We start from the raw sequence: 19,538 nt of genomic DNA, 5'->3' as shown, positions 1-19,538 counted from the left end.
TCGGAAAATTTACAAATATTTACCTGGCAATTGGATATTACATGATTGGCTTCCAACGAAATGGAAAAGGGAAGTCCTAATTCTGACTGAAAAGTATTCATAGGTGATAACGTTCCAGATGCTACTATCAAACAATGCATACGGTTCTTAAAGTCTGAAAATGCCTGTACAAGAAAAAATAACATGCAAAATAGATTACTATAAAACATGAGAATGTCTAATTTTGATATACAGAAAACAAGATATATATGAGAATTTCTTTCATTTATGCCAATTATAAATAATAAAAAACAATTGATTAATATAACGGTTTTCCCACTGTAGTAAAAGATTCTACAGTTCACAAGTGTTATACTGCAGGTTTTAGAAATGTACCACATTATCAGTGAGTTCTTTGGTTCTTTTCAAGTAATGTCACTCTTTCACTGTAAGCTTGATAACTTCATATGCAAGTAATGCTGCTAAAGCTGATAGCATCACTGCTATTATTAATACTATTACCATTAATGATCAATTAATAATAATAGCATTAAGCCATTAATGGCTTGATGCTAACATAACAGACATAATTAAGTGTTAGACTATGATATTATAAAAGAATTAAAGAAATCATCAATCTCCAAGAAGCACACATGATTTAACAAGCTAGTAATCATTTGCTTTTCAACCAGCTCCACTATACCAAGCAAGAATTGGCCAAAATAAAACTTTCTATTATCAACTGAGATAATATTATTTAACTCTTTAAACTGGTTATATAATACTGTTCATACTCAAAGAATCTGGCACGAAAGCATCTGTTAAATCCAGACAAACTTATTCAGAAATTTGAAAATCATGTACATATACAGTGTACAACCTCCACTTTTCAAGATATCGAAAGATAAATGGCTAGTGTTATTCCGTTTTAAACTTACTAAAGATGAAATTAAAGTTTAACTATGCGGGTGATTCTGCTCTCATTTCAAAAGAAATTCTGCATATGAATTTTATGATATAGATAGTAAAGAACATGTGAGTAAGCTCAATGTTGCGTTCACCAGGTTGACAGCTTTTAACGAAATAGGCACTCATTAACTGAACAACCTCTTCTGCATCAGTAACCCTCATGCTATCTGGATTTAGAAGAGATATTCTTTCATATTCATTCTTTCTTTTACTTGCAGCATATCAATAGAATAAAGAGGGATGGCCTACACCTGAATTCGTTTGGTATCAAGAGTTGGGAAAAAGTAATAACTGGTATGAGACCTAACACAGAGAGTCAGGGAAACTAAACTATAAAGGGAGGAATGGTGTGAATGTGAATGAAAGAGCAAAAATGGTATATAACGGTGTTAATGACAACAACGCCAATTCCTGTCATTAACATGTTAATGACGGGAATGGGCTTTGTCATGGGAATGTTGACGAGGCGAGAACAATTTTGGGTTTGGGTTCGTCCGGTTCGGACCAATCATATGTGTGCAAAGATGTCTACATGTGTAAGGCATTAGAGAAGAATAGAGATCTGCAAGTTGTCCAATTGGGTCAGGCAGACTGCAAACAAGAGTATACTAAAGAACATGCAGGTAGAGTATTATGTCTGTACACGAATGCTAAGAGAACATGAATGATCTTCCTCTGATTTGGCTACCAAATTGTTTTAAAGTTGTACATATTCTTTATAATGTGAAATTACTGCCTACAAACATCCCAAAGTCTGAAATAACAGCCTTGTATTATTTTAAAAAAGAATCACAACCTTACTCTCATGAGTGATAATGAGGAAAATATCACCATATTATAAGTCTGAAATTTAACTAAGATTTCTCTTCTCAGATATCCTACCAAACTGCAAGTGAATAAATTCAATCACTTGTTTGATAACATTACTTCTCTGAATACTGACACACTCAAGAGGTTAATGATTTTTTGTAAGGGCATCTAGGTTAAATGAACACAAAAATACATAAAATAAGCATTCTGCACTGAGTGGTAAATTGCATTGGTGTACTACTTACAAACTTTCAAAATTAGACATATTCATAAAGAATATTTCTAATTTTATTTCTAAATTGAAAGATTTCCACTGCTATCGTAACTAACATTCTGGTGGGCTTTGATGTTGTTTTGCTGTTTACCAATATAGTTAACAATTCAGTTACTTTCTAAGGACTTTCTGCCTAACAATCTCAAGAACCTGACAGTCTATTGAGGGGAAAGAAAAACTCTACAAACAAATTGAGGACTGTACCATGGAAGTATACTCAATTCTATCTCCTCAACTATCAAACTGCTTTGTGGTACACTATGAAGAACACCTTTCCACTATCACTCCTCATTCACCCATTTGGTTACACTATGCTGATGTTATCTGGCTATAATCTACTAAGGAATTAGACATTTTAGTGCCATCAACAACCTATTATCCTAGGATAATATTTATATTAACAAAAGAAATTGAGTACTTTTGTTCCTTGACATATTTATGCAGTGTGAAGTTGACTTTTTGTCATCAACTTCAAACTGCTTGTCATGTGTATTTATAGGAAACCTACATGCACTGAAAATGCATTCTACATGATTTGATGCATGATCCATATGATTAACAAGCCTTTGATAAGAAATTAGAAATTTAGATCATTTTAAGTTCATAAAAATTATAAAGATCTCAAATTACTAAGTAAAATATTATTTCTATTGAAGGTTAACAACACTTAATTGAAGTAGGACCTAGGACAATCCAGATATGCTAACTAAAAAAATGAATAAAACAAAATCAACAAAACAAATAACATAATTAACTAATTGCTCAAAATAAGGCCTAAAATGCAGTTGGATTATAACTACTTTCAACAAGTGCTAAGATAAATAAAATTGTTGGCACTAGAAATAACTTTAGAAAACGATTTTGTTGTTGCTGTTGTTTTGTTTGTTTGTTGTTGTTGCTTTGCTGTTATGTTGTTTCTGTTGCTACAACATCTGTTGTTGTATAAAGGATTAAAGCATAAATTACCGTATTTTTCGAACCATAAGACGCACCTTTTTACATAGAAAAATCGACTTAAAATTGGGATGCATCTTATGGTCTGAAGGTAACATTAAAATACGAATCATTACACTGTACCGAAGCTGTTAGCGAAGTTCAATTACTGGTGCAATATGTTAATAAAATTAGTAAGTACACCACTGAAGGTAGGTACCTAAGTTATCTTGCTGCACGTGGGTGAATCACCAATTTAGAGTGTCAATAGTCATTAGTGTGTAAACATATGTGCTTTTGTACGGTTCATTTGAATAATTTTTTTATAAGTCGTTAAAATTTTTATCTTAAAATTAGAAAAAATCAGTGCAAAACAAAAAAGACTTTCATATAACGTGAGTTATAAATTAAATGTGATAAATCATGCAAAACAATATGGAAACAGAGCAGCAGAAAGATATTTTGGTCCACCACCAACAGAAAAAATGGTTTGCGAGTGGAGAAAACAAGAGGAACAATTAAAACTGCTATGTAAACACAAGAAAACATTCCATTCACAAAAAAATTGGGTAACAAATCATCGAAACATGGGGATATCTGTTTCTACGAAAATAATAATTTTTGAAGCGAAACAATGGGCAACTGCTAATGGAATTTTGGATTTTACCGGATCACTGTCTTGGTGCTTTAGAGTTATGAAAAGACACGGGTTATGAATTCATACAAAAACCACTCTAGCCCAAAAAATGCCGGCTGACTATGAAGCTAAAATTATAGAATTCCATAGATTTGTCATATCAGCGAGAAGGAAATTTAACTTTGAGCTTAATCAAATGGCGAACATGGATGAAGTGCCTCTAACTTTTGATGTTCCTTCAAATCGGACAGTAGATTCAAAAGGCACCAAATGTAGTGAGTTTTTTCGTGACCTGTAGTGATCAAAACAACAGGTCACGAAAAAACTCACTACACTGTGGTTTTAGCTTGTTGCACGGACGGGACAAAACTACCTCCCATGTTAATCTTCAAGAGAAAAATATTACCGAAAAATGAAATTCCTCGTGGCATTATTATCCACGTTCAAGATAAAGGCTGGATGGAAGAAACAGGAATGAAATTATAGAATAGAAAAGATATGGGCAAAACATTCAGGTGCGTTGGTTAAAAAGCCTTCGATGTTAGTGTAGGATCAATTCAGAGCGCATAAAACAATCAACCAAGAAGCTTCTAAAAGAAATGAATACAGTATTAGCTGTCATTCCTGGAGGCCTTACAAGTCAATTACAACCCTTGGATGGATCTATTAATAAACCATTCAAAAATTTTATGCGAGTGGAACAAATAGATGGCAAAGCCAAATCGCGATGTTACAGCAACTGGACGTATGAAACGGCCAACAATTTCAGAAGTATATACCTGGGTGAAAAATTCATGGGAAGCTGCGAAAGAAGAGACGATTATAAAGTCATTTAAGAAATGCGGGATAAGTAATGCGATGGATGGTACCAAAGATGATGCAGTTTTTGAAGGGAGTGACAACAATAGTTCAGACGAAAGTAATACGAAAGGTGACATTAACGAGACCAGTGATAGTACCGAGAGTGAAGATGAACTGAATATTGCTAATAAAAATGATTGTAACAATAAATAAAAATTAAGCAAGAATTTGTAAATATCTTTATATAATAAAATATTTTTTTCTAAAAATCTACTCATAAATTTGGGGGGTGTCTTATCGTCCGAAAAATACGGTAAATAATTTGTTCACTGTCTACAATACTATATTTAATAATTTTATTTATGATTAAATGTAAAGGGGCAAACATTGGGTAATAAGGCCAACTAAACACAACATTTGCTTCATGAATTTCTCTGAGCAGCACGTCTCAATCAACAAATATAAATTTACTTTTAGGTATAAATTTACAAGCATTATGTTATGGTGGACTGTGCATGGTTCGGTCATCAAGACACTCAGTCATATAACATTTCCTCTGCTCTACAAGAATTCCTAATATGAAAAATTCCAATGTATTAAACATAGCATGATTCTAGACAGTTATTTTCCTTTCAAAATACAGCAGATTTAGACCATCACTCTCTTCCAAACATCTCTTCAGCAAAGATTAAATGCATATCCATCCCTCACATCTAGTACATTGCTAAGATTAAAAAAAAATGCACATCTAGTGCATTTTTTTTAATCATAGAGATGATTAAAAAAAAAAGATTTCCAAATGACCTATAAACCAGTGAACAATATTTCACATATCCTGGGCTTCTATTAAAGATGAAATACCTCTTTTAGAAGACACCAGAGTTTATCAGATTCTTGATAAACCGGTGAACCATACTTCACATATCCTGGCTTCTATTAAAGATGAAATACTTCTTTTAGAATACACCAGAGTTTATCAGATTCTTTGTTTCTGTAATCTTCAGCCATACATTAATTTCAGTAAATTATGGAGGCTACAACCATGTTAGGAATAATTACTTTAATTTCATTGAATTTCACCGCCACGCGGTCACTCTTAGCGGACATTAACGAAGCTATTCGTGCCATCAAAGATGAGCTTTCGTGCACTTTGAACCACAAACTTTGGTCGATTTTACATGACGTCTCATCTGCCGAAAAAGAATTTAAAAAAATACGAGGCCGACAGATGAAAAAGTTCGAAAAATTAAAAAAGAACTCTACCGTCTTTCCAAAACCTGCTACCAACACGGTAATCAACCTTTCTTCAGTCACCCTGAAGCACTCAACGCGCTGTCACGTGGACACAACTTCGCCATTGTTCCCAATAAAATACCTAGTGAGGATATTATGATCCAGATCGAACGCGGAATCCGCCACCTTCCACATCACGTCGCCAACAGTGTAAGACTGGATGTAGCCTGTGTCCTTTCCAAAGCAAGACCACCAAAAACCAACATATCCAACATGGAATATAAAGCTCTACAGGAAATGAAGAATAATAAAGAATTAGTTATCACCAAAGTGGATAAGGGAAATACAACTGTAGTACTTAACCAAAAGGACTACACAGGTAAGCTGAATGCTCTTCTATTAGATCGGGCCACTTACCTCCCTATCAGTTACAATCCCACCAGCTCTCAAATTAGAAAACTTCACAGGCTCCTTAAGAGAGTCACTTCTTGGCCTGTAGAAGTTACCAACAGATTAAAGCCGTTTAACTCTATACCCCCCCCCCCCCCGTATTTACGGACTCCCAAAAATACACAAAGAAAATGTGCCACTATGTCCCATAGTGGATGGCATTGATTCCCCCACATAAAAATTAGCTAAACATTTGGCCAAAGAGCTCACACACTATACTGGCAACACACCATCACACATAAAAAACTCAGCCCATTTCAAAGCCAGCATAGAAAACCTTACACTCCAACATACTGACATAATGGTCAGTTTTGACGTCTCCTCTTTATTTACAAACATCCCACTCAAGGAAACTTTAGAGCTAATCCAAGCTAAATTTTCTCCCGATATCTCAGCCTTATTTCAGTTCACAATGAACTTAGGCTATTTCGTTTGGCAGGAAAAATTCTACAAACAAATAGAGGGGACAGCCATGGGTTAACCACTCTCCCCACCCTTGGCCAATTTCTTTATGGAGACCTTTGAAGAAAAAGCCTTAGCCTCTGCCCCACAAAAACCAACCATATGGCTTCGCTACGTTGATGACGTATTCGCTATTTGGCCACATGGCTCTGATGCACTCCTGTCCTTCTTAACACACTTAAACAACCAACACCCCAGAATCAAATTCACTCTGGAAAAAGAGTGAAAACAACAGCCTCCCTTTCCTAGACACACTAGTCACCTGCCAGCCTAATGGAACCTTGGTTTTCTCAGTTTACAGAAAACCCACCCATACAGGCAGATACATTCACCAACAATCCCCCCCCCCCCTCACAACAATATGGAGTAGTGAAAACACTATACAACAGGGCTAAACTAATCTGTTCAAACGACTTGGCCCTAAACAGTGAACTAAATCACATCCTCAACACTTTCTCAGCCAATGGCTACCCCCCCCCCCAAAAAAAATCCAAAAAATATTAGAACCTACAAACCACAGATCCCCTCCACAACAAGGATTACTCTAAATCCATCACCATTCCCTAGATCCGAGGCACCTCGGAAAAGATTACCAAAATCTCAAAAAAACATGACCTGACTTCCTGTTACAAACCTTACAGAAAATTGGCATCCCTTATCTGCTCCACTAAAGACCAACCACTTCCCCTAGACCTACCTGGTGTTTACCAGGTCCCTTGCAGTTGTAAACTGTCTTACTTTGGCCAAACAGGCAGGACAGCGAATATCAGAATTTTGGAACACAAGGACTACATCCGTTTTCACAAATACAGTCATTCTGGGCTTGCGGACCATGCTCTGGATACACGCCACAGAATACGGCGGAAGAAAGCTACAGTGATACACCGTAGCAAATACAAATTTGAAAGACTCTTTATGGAATCAGCCTCAGCCCTAAGAAATTCTCCAAACCTCAACAAATTTGGTTGTATGCGACTGCCCCAAATTTGGGAGGCCTACATCAGCAGACCTTCAGCCCAACAGCCAAGAACACCTACTTAGCCTGCTAGAGGGCACCATCAGGACTGTTAGGAGAACAATAGCTTCATCTCTTCATTCCCAGTTTCTGTGTTGTAGTGCCTATGTGCACGTAACTTTTTTTGTAAGTTCCTTTAGAAGATGGCAACGTGACGTTGACGAAATATCGGAAAATATTTATTAAAGTTTAATTTAATTTATATCCTTAACCACGTTGTTCAATTCCTTAAGTGTTTTAATAATGCATAACCAACTTTAAGCCTGTCTACGAGAAACTTTTAAAATGTCAGGAAATTAAAATAATTATTCTTAACATGGTTGTAATCTCCATAAATTACCAAAATGAATGCTGACTGTGTAACATTAAAGGAAAGTATTCTCATAATTCATGGAGATTTGACTCACAAGTGGTGCAATCCATTATCGTAAGCTAACGATACATGTTTCTGCTTTAATTAATCAACTGGCATTTTTAAAATGGAGAGAATTTAAAATTTGAACTTTTCAGTTATTTAAATCCAGATATTTGGGATGTCCTTCAGACGATTACTGATGACTCAGCTAAACAAACCCTGGAAACAAACAAAGTAAAACTTACAGCCAAATTTTTTAGACTTAAAGAGCAGCAGTATTTAAAATAGCCAATGGACAAATTTAAATTTCTCATCACTGAATTACTATGAACAGCCAACCACAAGACAGTGTTAACAGAAGCAACTACTAACAAGAGAGGATAATAGCAACCAACCAGAATTAAGTGATAACAGGAGCAACCAACTGTTTTCAATGAACAGTCATGTGATTAATCTTTCTTGCCATGCCCTGAATAGTGATGAACTCTCACTACTTAAACTTTGCTGTGGCACCCAAGATGGCTAATAAATTGGATTTTATATACCATATTGAAAGAAGCATAAGATTTCTCCCAACCACCATAGCTGATAAAACATGATTAGAAACATCTAACATTTTAAATAATAATAAAGCAATAACTAGCAATCTGATCAGAATTGAATTGGCAGCTATGAAATATTTAAAAGCAAGTTAGGATATTACAAATACTAGAGTCAATAAAGGAAGTGCCATGGTTATTTTAAACCAAACAACTTACCTAGAAAAAATGAATCAATTAGACTCAGACAACAGCACCTATCAGCTTATGAAATATAACAAAACTAATCAGATTAAAAAGAAAACAGAAGAATTACTTGAATAAGTCACATCCTGGACTAAAGATACAGTTAAAAAACCACTTCTTCACTATGCCTGTTCCCCAAGAATTTGCCCAAAATTTACAAGCAGAACATACCATTTCAGCTGAAGGTATCAACAACTCCAATTATCATCTAGACAAGAAACGTGCCAAAACTCAAGGAGTTGGTAGGTCATTCCCCCTCCTATATTAAAACCACACAACACTTTGTAAATAAAATTAAGGACATCACTTGAAAAAAAAAGTGATTAATTAGTCAGTATGACATCTCTGTCCTTTACACAAATGTCCCAGTCAATAACACAATTCTTTTTTTAGAAGACAAATTCCTACCTGATATAACAGTGTTCTTTGCCTATGTACTACATTCTGGCTATTTTGTGTGACAAAATACTTTATACTTGCAGAAAGAAAGCACAGCTCACTACTATCCCGCCTCCCCCAACTGTTAACTTTTACATGGAAGGTTTTGAGCGATGTGCTCTAGATTCATTTACTTAGTCTGGCTGAGATTGACAATGTTTTCATTATATGGACCATGACTACCAGACATTAGACACTTTCCTCAGTCACCTAAACAAACAATACAAACACATGCAATTCACAAATAAAATTGAAAATCTGAACACACTTCCTTTTCTAGATATACTTGTCACACAGTCTTCCTTCCAGCAGTCTTTCCTTCACTGTTTATCATAAGCCCACACATACTGGCGAATATATACACAAACACTTATTATGACTCGAAATAAAAATTAGCTTTCATTAACATACAAAAAGCAGGGCTTTACAGATTTGCTTCAGTGAGCAAGCACTTAAACATGAATTAAAAGTTATCACCAATATAGAATACCCTCCTCTTCTTATATAGGGCCAGAAAGTTTATATCAGAAGAGGAGGATACTCAGACTGAACTCTCACTAATAGCCAACACATTAACACAGAATGGATATCCTCAAAACATCATAAAAAAATATCTATACAGTGACAACCCCAGACAAGAAGACTCATACTCCAAGCACATTTCTACTGTAGTGATCTCTTCCATCAAGTCAATTTCTTATCAAATAGCAAGAATACTAAGAGCCTACAACATCAGAGTGGTCTTCAAACCAACCACCAGCATCAGACAAGTTTTAGCATCCCCAAAAGATAAAGTACCTTTCTACAAATATCAAGGAGTATATTACATTCCCTGTTCCTGTGGTCTTGCCTACATAGGACAAACTCTGATTTCTGTTGAGGTTTCCGCCGGAGTTTAGAAATTCAGACAAAAAGAACATGTTGGTGATGTAAACCACAACAAAAGTATCTCTTCCGGCTTAGCACATCATTTCTGTACGTCTAACCATGATAGAGTAGCAAAACAGCTCTATGCCATATCTCAATGACTACAGACATCGTTTATTCAAGGAAGCCACAATAGTGTCAATAACTGGCGGAAACCTCAACAGAAATCAGAGTGTAATTCTAAACAGTTCGTGGAAAAACCTTATCGTCTCTCTTAATCAAGCTGAACTACAGCTAGCTAATAATCACATTACACGTTTACAACAAACACGCATGCGTGATAATGAATAAGAACAATAAGTCCTCTCTGTCCCGCGAACGTGTAACCTTAGCTACTAGTTGGTTTACAATGTTTTTTTTATATTCCTTTCAATTTGCATTTACTAGTTTTTATGTCTTTTCATAAACGCCTTGAAAAAACAGACAGTCTGCTGGCGAAACCGGTAGGCTATAATATAAGTTTGTTTTTATGGTCAGCATTAAATAAAATTGTATTTTAATTATAAACAACCAAATATGTTTAGTTTAGACTTTGTGTTTCCTAGGAGGGATCTCCCATGATGAATCTTGATAAACTTTGTGTTTTCCCTAATAAGGACCTCCAACGATGAGTCTCTTGACTCCTTGGAGGCCTAAATAATAATCATAATAATAGGGGTGCTTAAGGTTCAAAGTTGTATAACTGAGAAGAGACCTCCCCATAGCCTTTAAAGGAATGCGAAGAACCAACCAGGACTTCTGACCTAATGTCCAATCCTCACCTACTCGTGGTGCACCCTGTTGGGTATCTACTTGGATACTGAACGAACGAGGATGAGCTGGCAATTTGGGATTTAGCCGACCAAATTGTATTCTTATTGGTTAAACCAAAATAAAAAATGATGGTACAACATGACAAAATTTCATTCCAGCTGGGGCGTCGCCCGGTTAAACAAGGTTCCTGTTGTTTTGGCCACAGAACCAGCGCGAACAGTGAAAAGTCAGCTACTGGAACAAATCTGAAAACACACACCCCAACTCAACATCACCAGAGTTAAAGATCGGTGTTATCAATATAAGAAGCCTGAATAGCAAAGAAATGGAGCTAGCTGAGGAATTAGATAAGTACCAGATCGACATAATAGGGGTGACTGAAACAAAAAAGACCAAAACTGGTGAGATCTTTCTGAGCAATAAAGACAAAATGTTATATTCAGACAATGACAATCAAGGAAAAGAAGGAGTAGCCATAATATTCAACACAAAATACGAAGCTAATCTTCTTGAATGGCAGTCAGTCTCAAGTAGAGTAATGTGGGCAAATATGAGAATGGGGAACTGAACAATGAGACTTATTTGTGCATATGGCCCCACAGAAGGCGCTACTAAGGTAGAAGTGGAAGAATTTTTTGATGTTCTCGAGCAGGTATGCACAAACTTGTTAAGGCCGAGGGCCGCATAGTTACACTGTTACTTATGGGAGGACTGCCAAAAAAAACTTGAAAGTTATCTACCATATATTGTTTATTTTATTTATACCTATCATAATTGTTACAAAAAAAGGTAATAAAAAGTAAATGAATTTAATTTGATGCATGACATCGCATTGATTTGATAACTTTTGATATATGGTTCGAGTTTTGTAATAGCCAACTACAAAATTGATTCTAAATTTTCATCAGTCAAGCGGTTCCTATTTTTCGATTTGTTAATATTCGTGACTGAAAAAGTTTGTTCACAAATATATGTTGAGCCAAAGAGGTTTGCACATTTTAATGCATTATCTAGCAACCATTTATAATTATTTTTATCGACACAATGATAGAAGTTTAATAAATTGCCTTCGTTAAATTTATTTTGCAGGTTCTCATCGTTTTGAATGTCGATGAGTTCAAGCTGTGCTGATTCAGGTGCATTTTCGGGCAAAATGGCAAAAGGATTGCTAAATAAATGTAGCAACGGTTTCACTTTTTTAAAATCAGAAAACTGATCCTTGAAGGCTGATATCAAGTTATCAAGCTTTTCAATAATGTTTTGAAGTTGACATTAAGCTTTTCAGAAACTTTCTTATAATTAGGAAAATAGATGTAATTCCCTGACTTCAGTTGGATTTGAAATAGATTTAACTTGCACTGAAAAGACAAAATGTGGTCGTAAAGTTGAGTAATCAATTGATCTTTGCCCTGAAGTCGCATATTTAACGTATTTAAATGATTAGTAAAGTCAACCAGAAAGGCTACGTCACATAACCAATCCGTATTTTTTATGTCAGGGATGTTTTTGTTTTTTTCAGTCATGAAGTTTTCAATTTCATCAATTAAATTTAGGAATCGCTCCAATGTTTGTCCACGACTTAGCCACCTCACTTCTGTGTAAAAAAATTAAGTATTCACCATATTCACTTTCAATGTCTTCTTCAAGAAACTTTTTAAATTGTCGGTGATTAAGGCCAAGGGATTTTATAAAATTAATCGTTGAAACCACAACTTTCATGACATGTTCAAATCCAAGTTTCTTAGGGCACAAGATCTCCTGGTAGATTATACAGTGGAATTGTATCAACTCATCGTCGTGCCATCCCAAATGCTGTTTCAATAATGTTACCAATCCAGAATTAGATCCTATTATGAAAGGAGCTCTGTCAGTCATGATACCTGATAATTTTGTCAGATCTAAATCAATTTTGGAACATTGTTCCAAAAGCCTAGTGAAAAGTCATTACCTTTCGTTTGATCTGACAATGAACTCATTCCAATCAGCTCCTCACTTACCTCAAACTCTTGCGTTATTCCACGTGCAAATATTAACAACTGGGTTGTGGAAGTAATGTCAGTTGATTTCTTTGAATAAGATGTTAATTGGTCCTTTACATTTTCCGACATTGCAGTAATTCTTCTTTGCACATTCATCCTGTTTAACTGAATTTTCTCAACATTTTTGGCTGATTCAGAACAAATTTTTTTAACAGCTATCTCAAGGCAATCTTTACCGAAATCTCTGTCTGTAAATGGTCGGCACCTTTTTGCTATCAGGCGAGATATTTCAAAACTTATTTCTGTTGCGATTTCCGAATCTTGAATAGGTTTTGCAAACATCACTTGCTGACCTGTCAATTCTCGTATTAAAAATAAAATCTTTTGTTCACGTAATTCCTCGGGTAGATTTGAAAATGTAGAATGCAGACTTTCATAGTGTCTCCTTATATTGTATTCTTTTGGTATGGCTACAGCACTTTTGCAAATCAAGCACACGATATTACTAAACAACCGTTTTTCATCCTGTAGTTTGCGTTTCCTACTTGGCCCTGCTTTATCCATTGTAGAATTTATTTTTTACCGTTTCCTAGGGGTGATAACCAGGAGTCTGAAAACCAGGAGCAATCTCTTGAAAATAGTAACATGGAATGTCAGAACACTCTATGAGGCAGGCAAATTAGATAACCTACTCCAGGAATTAGAAGTGATGAATTCCGATATTGCAGGTATCAGTGAAGTGAGGTAGACAGATACAGGCATAATAAGAAGAAAAAAATCACACTATAATCTACTCTGGCAGTGACTTACACCTTAATGGAGTAGCACTTGTCCTAAGTAATAGAATTGCAAAATCTCTACAGGGATATTGGCCCATATGTGACAGAATCATAACAGCCAAAATAACTACCCAACCATTCAACCTGTATATTATCCAAGCATATGCACCAACCCAAGATCACCCAGATGAAGTTGGAACAATTTTATGAAGACATCCAAACTGCAATCTCCAGTGCTAAGTCAGATGGTGTTATCATACTGATTGGCGACCTAAATGCAAAAGTGGGCTCAGAAAAAATCTCATTTTGCATGGGGAAACCAAGGCTTGGAATCAGAAATGAAAGAAGTGAAAGATTAATTCAATTCTGTGAAACCAATGACCTAATAATTGCCAACACACTGTTTAAACATCCTCCCAGAAGACTATATACTGGACAAAGCCCTGGGGACATCTATAGAAACCAAATTGACTATATAATAATAAGCAAAAGATTCCGAAGTGCAATAACAAAAACATATCCTGGAGCAGACATAGGATCAGACCACAACCCAGTAATTGCAAAAATCAAAATAAAACTTAAGATGCCAAGCCAACTATTATAATTCAGACTCACTTAACAACCAAGAAGTTAAAGACTGCTTTATAAAAGAATTCATAAAATCCCTTAACAAGCCTGACACCACAACTCACACACAAAATAGAATGCCAATTGATGAAATTAACATAACTGGCAAACATTCAAGAATAGCATCAATGAAGCAGCCAAAAATACACTCCCACAATTAAAAAGGAAAAGGAATAAACCTTGGATGAATGAAAAAATACTGACGTTGATGGAACAAAGAAAAAAGTTAAAGAACAAACCTGAATATACAAGCATGAATAAAGAAATAAAAAAAGAATGCAGGAAAGCCAAAGAAGAATGGATTAAATATAAATGTATAGATATAGAAAACCTTGATAGAAAACAGAGAAGCAGAGAGATGCATGAAAAGATCAGAGAAATGACAAGCAGGACAAATACAGCAAACCATCATGCAAGAGTCATTAGAGACTCAAGAGACCATATTCTAATGGATAAAAAAGAAATCATGGAAAGATGGACTGAATACACAAGGAAATTATATGAACAACAAAGAAATGATATTCCTGAACAGACAGATTTAAAACGACCATCCATTTTACTCTGTGAAGTTGAAAATGCCGTCAGAAAACTAAAACCATATAAAGCTTCAGGAATAGATAACATCTTGGCAGAATGGTTGAGGGCTCTTGATGAAGGAGGACTGAAATTTCTAACAAAATTATGCAATAAAATATACGAGACTGGATTTCTACCCAAAAGATATTAATAACTCAATTTTCGTTCCAATTCCCAAAAAAATAAAAGCTACAAGATGTGAAGAGTTCAGGACAATCAGCCTCATCAGTCAACTATCAAAAGTCCTCCTATATGTTATTCTTGAAAGAAATAAAAGAAAAATAAACATAGAAATAAATGATACACAAAGTGGCTTCAAGGAAAATGTAGGTACAAGAGAAGGTATTTTTCAACGTCAGAACCATCATAGAAAGATATCTAGAAAAACAAAAAGATGTACCTCTGCTTCATAGATTACATTTTCACTATATAATTTAAGGAAATTACAACGTACTAGGATTTACATTAAAATAAATTTTAATATATTTCAGCAACGTCACTTTGCCATTTTCAAGAACTTAGGTACAAGACACGTGGCACGCAGGCACAACAAAACAGTAAGTGAGGAAGAAGTAGGAAGCTATTATTTCTCCTAAAGTCCTGATTGTGCCCTCTAGCGGGCAATGATGGTATTCTTGGGCGATTGGGCTGAAGGTCTTCTGATGTAGGTTTCCCAAATTTGAGGAAGTCTCATGCAGCCAAATTTGTTGAGGTTTGGATCGTTTCTTAGGGCTGAAGCTGATTCCATGAAAAGCCTTTCATATCTGTATTTGCTACGGTGTGTTATCCTGGCTTTCTTCCACCATATTCTATGGCAGGTATCCAGCGCATGGTCAGCAAGACCAGATGTAGTCCTTGTGTTCTGAAATTCTGATATTTGCTATCCTGTCTGTTTGGCCAAAGTGGGACAGCTTACAGCTGCAAGGGATCTGGTATACACCAGGTAGGTCTAGGGGGGGTGGTTGGTCTTTAGTAGAGTGGATAAGGGATGCCAATTTTTTATATGGTCTGTAACAAGAAGTTATGTTTTTTTAAGATTTTTGATTTTTTCCAAGGTGCCTCGGATGTAGGGTATGGCAATGGATTTAGAGTAATCCTTGTTGTGAGGGGGGGGGGAGGTTGTGGATTACTGGTTTCAATATTTTTTGGATTTTTTTTTGGGGGGGGGGGGTAGTCAGTGGCTGAGAAAGTGTTGAGAATATGGTTAGTTCTGTGGTTAGGGCATTGTCATTCAAGCAGATAAGTTTAGCCCTGTTGTGTAGTGTCTTAATGACTCCATATTGTTGTGAGGGGGGGGGGGGGATTGTTGGTGAATGTATCTGCCTGTATGGGTGGGTTTTCTATATACTGAGAAAACCAAGGTTCCATATGGCTGGCGGGTGACTAGTGTGTCTAAGAAAGGAATGCAGTTGTTTTTTTCCTCTTCCAGGGTGAATTTGATTCTGGGGTGTTGGTTGTTTAAGTGTGTTAAGAAGGACAGGAGTGCATCAGAGCCATGTGGCCAAATAGCGAATACGTCACCTACATAGCGAAGCCAAACGGTTGGTTTTTGTGGGGCAGAGTTTAAGGCTTCCTCTTCAAAAGTCTCCATATAAAAGTTGGCCAAGGGTGGGGAGAGTGGAGAACCCATGGCTGTCCCTTCTATTTGTTTGTAGAATTTTCCTTGCCAAAGAAAATAGCCTGAGTTCATTGTGAACTGAAATAGGGCTGTGATATCGGGAGGAAATTTAGCTTGGATTAGCTCTAAGGATTCTTTAAGTAGGACATTTGTAAATAAGGAGGAGACATCAAAACTGACCATTATGTCAGTGTGTTTGAGTGTAAGGTTTCAATGCTGGCTTTGAAGTGGGCTGAGTTTTTTTATGTATGAAGGTGTGTTGCCAGTATAGTGTGAGAGAGCTTTGGCCAAATGTTTAGCTAGTTTGTATGTGGGGGAATCAATGCCATCCACTATGGGACGTAATGGCACATTTTCCTTGTGAATTTTTGGGAGTCCATAAATATGGCGGGGGGGGGGGGGGGGGGGAGGGGAGGGGAGGAACAAATTAAAACTATATAACCTTATGGAGTTATATGGTTTTAATTTGTTAGTGATTTCCACAGGCCAAGAAGTGACCTTCTTAATGAGCCTGTGGAGTTTTCTAATTTGTGAATTGGTGGGATTATACTCGACAGGGAGTTAAGTGGCCCGATCTAACAATAGAGATTTCAGCTTACCTGTGTAATCTTTTTGGTTAAGCAATACTGTGGCATTCCCTTTGTTAGCTTTGGTGATTATTATTTTCTTGTTTTTGTTTAATTCTAATAGAGATTTAATTTCTTTACTGGGCATGTTGGGTTTAGGTGGTTTAGCTTTGGTCAGGACACAAGCTACATCCAGTCTGATATCGTTGGCGACGTGGCTTGGAAGGTGTTGAATCCCGCGTTCAATTCGTATCATGATATCCTCAGCAGGTATTCTTCTGGGCGCAATGGCGAAGATGTGGCCACGTGCGAGGGCGTCGAGTGCTTCAGGTTTCACACTAAGTGACGACAGGTTAACAACCATTTCGGTAGGAAGTTCCAGTTTCGAGATCGCGTCTTTTTTTAAATTTTCGAATTTTTTGATGTGTCGATCTCATACTTTTTTAAATTTATTCCCTGCTGCAGTGCATGAGATGTCGTATACAATCGACCAAATTTCATGGCTTAAGGTGCTTGAAAGGTCATCTTCGAGTGCTTGTATACCTGAGTTAGCTTCACTCAGGAAACAGCGAGTGGCGGCAATTTGTTCTCTGAGTAAGGCTTGGCTGGCACGGTTATAAATACGAAGTGCCTTTTGCGAAGAGAAACGTTTCTCTTTAAGGTTAAAATAATACATGGTGAGGTGGGCCTCCAGCAAATCAACGAAGGGCCACGGTCTGTGCATCCCTACTCTAGAGAAAGCTACTGACACAATGAAAAAGGAAAAGTTGGTACTTGTTGGGGATCTAAATAGCAGAGTAGGAAGTGACTGTCAGACATACAAAAATATTTTGGAAAAATTTGGAGAAAAGAGCAAAGTTAATAAAAATGGCAAATACCTGTTGGATTTTTTCTCAGGACATGGACTGGTTATTACTAACACCATGTTCCAACATAAAAATGTGCACAAATTCACATGGAGAGAAGAGGCAAGGAATGAGAAAAGTCTCATTGACTATGTTATTGTTGATAGTGATGTTTTCTCCCTGGTGCAGGACACCAGAGTGTTCAGAGGATTTGAAATTGGAAGTGATCACTTCCAAATCACTTGTGAAAAATTGCTAAATGAAACAAGCAGTGATAGCACAGTAGTAAAAAAACTCAACAGGCATACAGTCAGCAATACATATAAGTAGAAAAAGCCATCAAAGGCTTGAAATGTGGAAAGGCAGCAGGAGTAGATGATATTCGACCACAAATGCTGAAGTATGGTGGTATAAAAATCTTACAGTGGCTGCACTGCATAGTTCAGAATGCCTGGACAGAGGGACGAATTCCAGATGATTGGAGTAGAGCTCTCATAGTACCCATATATAAAAAGGGAAATAAAACTGAATGTGAGAATTACAGAGGTATTTCTCCTACTGAGTGTTCCTGGTAAGATCTATGCAAGTATACTTGAGAAATGGTTGAGAAGAATTGTGGAAGAAAAACTTGGTGAAGAACAAGCTGGATTCAGGCCAAATAGAGGCTGTCAGGATCATATCTTCACTTTACAACAAATAGTTGAGAAATCATGGGAATATAACAAAGATCAGTGTTTAAGTTTTGTCGATCTGGATAAAGCATATGACAGGGTGCCAAGAGAGAAGCTATTCAATATGCTACAGTTATATGGTGTCAATGGGGCATATTATCAAGCAATACTTAGTCTTTATTTGAGTTGTAAATCAGCAGTTAGGATTAAAGGAAGTACAGGAAGATGGCTTAATGTTAAATCTGTTGTGAGGCAAGGATGTACATTATCCCCACTGTTATTCATTATCTACATGGATCATATAATGAAGGAAAATGGTATTAAACCTGGTATCAAAATTGGAGATGTTAATGTTTTGCTTTATGCAGACGATGTTATACTTCTAAATAAATCTGCTACAAGTCTGCAAGATTCCCTGACTAAATTGAATAACTGTTGTAATAGATATGGTATGTAGGTCAGCAATAAAAAGACAAAGACAATGAAAATAGGTAGAATTGTTGAAAATGTCAACTGTGTTGTCAACAGGGAACCTGTGGAACAAGTAAAACATTTCAGCTACTTAGGCATGATTTTTAGTGAAGATGGTAAATTAAATATGGAAATAGACAACAGAATCAACAAAGCTGGTATGGTAGGAAGTCAATTGAATAAATTCATATGGAATAATCGAGAAATTAGTCAGAACACTAAATTAGCTGTAAACAAGACAGTGTTCAAACCAGTTTTAACTTATGGATCTGAGAGTTGGGTCAGAAGTAAAGCACTTAATCAAAGACTAGAGACTGCAGTTATGAGAGTCATGAGAAAGATTAGAGGCGTGAACAGATTGAATCAATGGCAATATCATATTAAAAACGAGGATATTAGGAAAGAACTTGACATTGTCAGCATCCAGGAATGCATTAGCAGAGCTAATCTCATGTGGTATGGTGTTGTGACCTATTCTATTCTATTAACTTTCTTATACTTTATATCCTACCAGCTGCGCCCTTTATGTTGTGTCCCATTTTACGATTTTTATTCTAATTTATAATTTCCGCTTACCTATGTTCT

The 19,538-nt window shown here is 36.2% G+C and overlaps 1 protein-coding gene across 1 annotated transcript in view; it reads right to left on the bottom strand.

The window, feature by feature from the left end:
• The window catches only part of LOC150107826 (Fanconi anemia group J protein homolog), a 463,872-nt gene that overhangs the window by 147,129 nt on the left and 297,205 nt on the right, over nucleotides 1-19,538 (bottom strand). The window contains exon 18 of the mRNA XM_090391581.1: nucleotides 24-164. Within this exon, the coding sequence (XP_090247707.1) occupies nucleotides 24-164 (141 nt within the window). The remainder of the gene's footprint in view (nucleotides 1-23; nucleotides 165-19,538) is intronic.

Source organism: Typopeltis vanoorti, chromosome 4 (genome assembly GCF_054136105.1).
Source record: "Typopeltis vanoorti isolate ZY-2024b chromosome 4, IOZ_Tvanoo_1.0, whole genome shotgun sequence".
Lineage (NCBI taxonomy): Eukaryota > Metazoa > Arthropoda > Arachnida > Uropygi > Thelyphonidae > Typopeltis > Typopeltis vanoorti.
The sequence above is the reverse complement of the archived record's forward strand: the minus strand, read 5'-3'. Positions and strand labels throughout refer to the sequence as shown.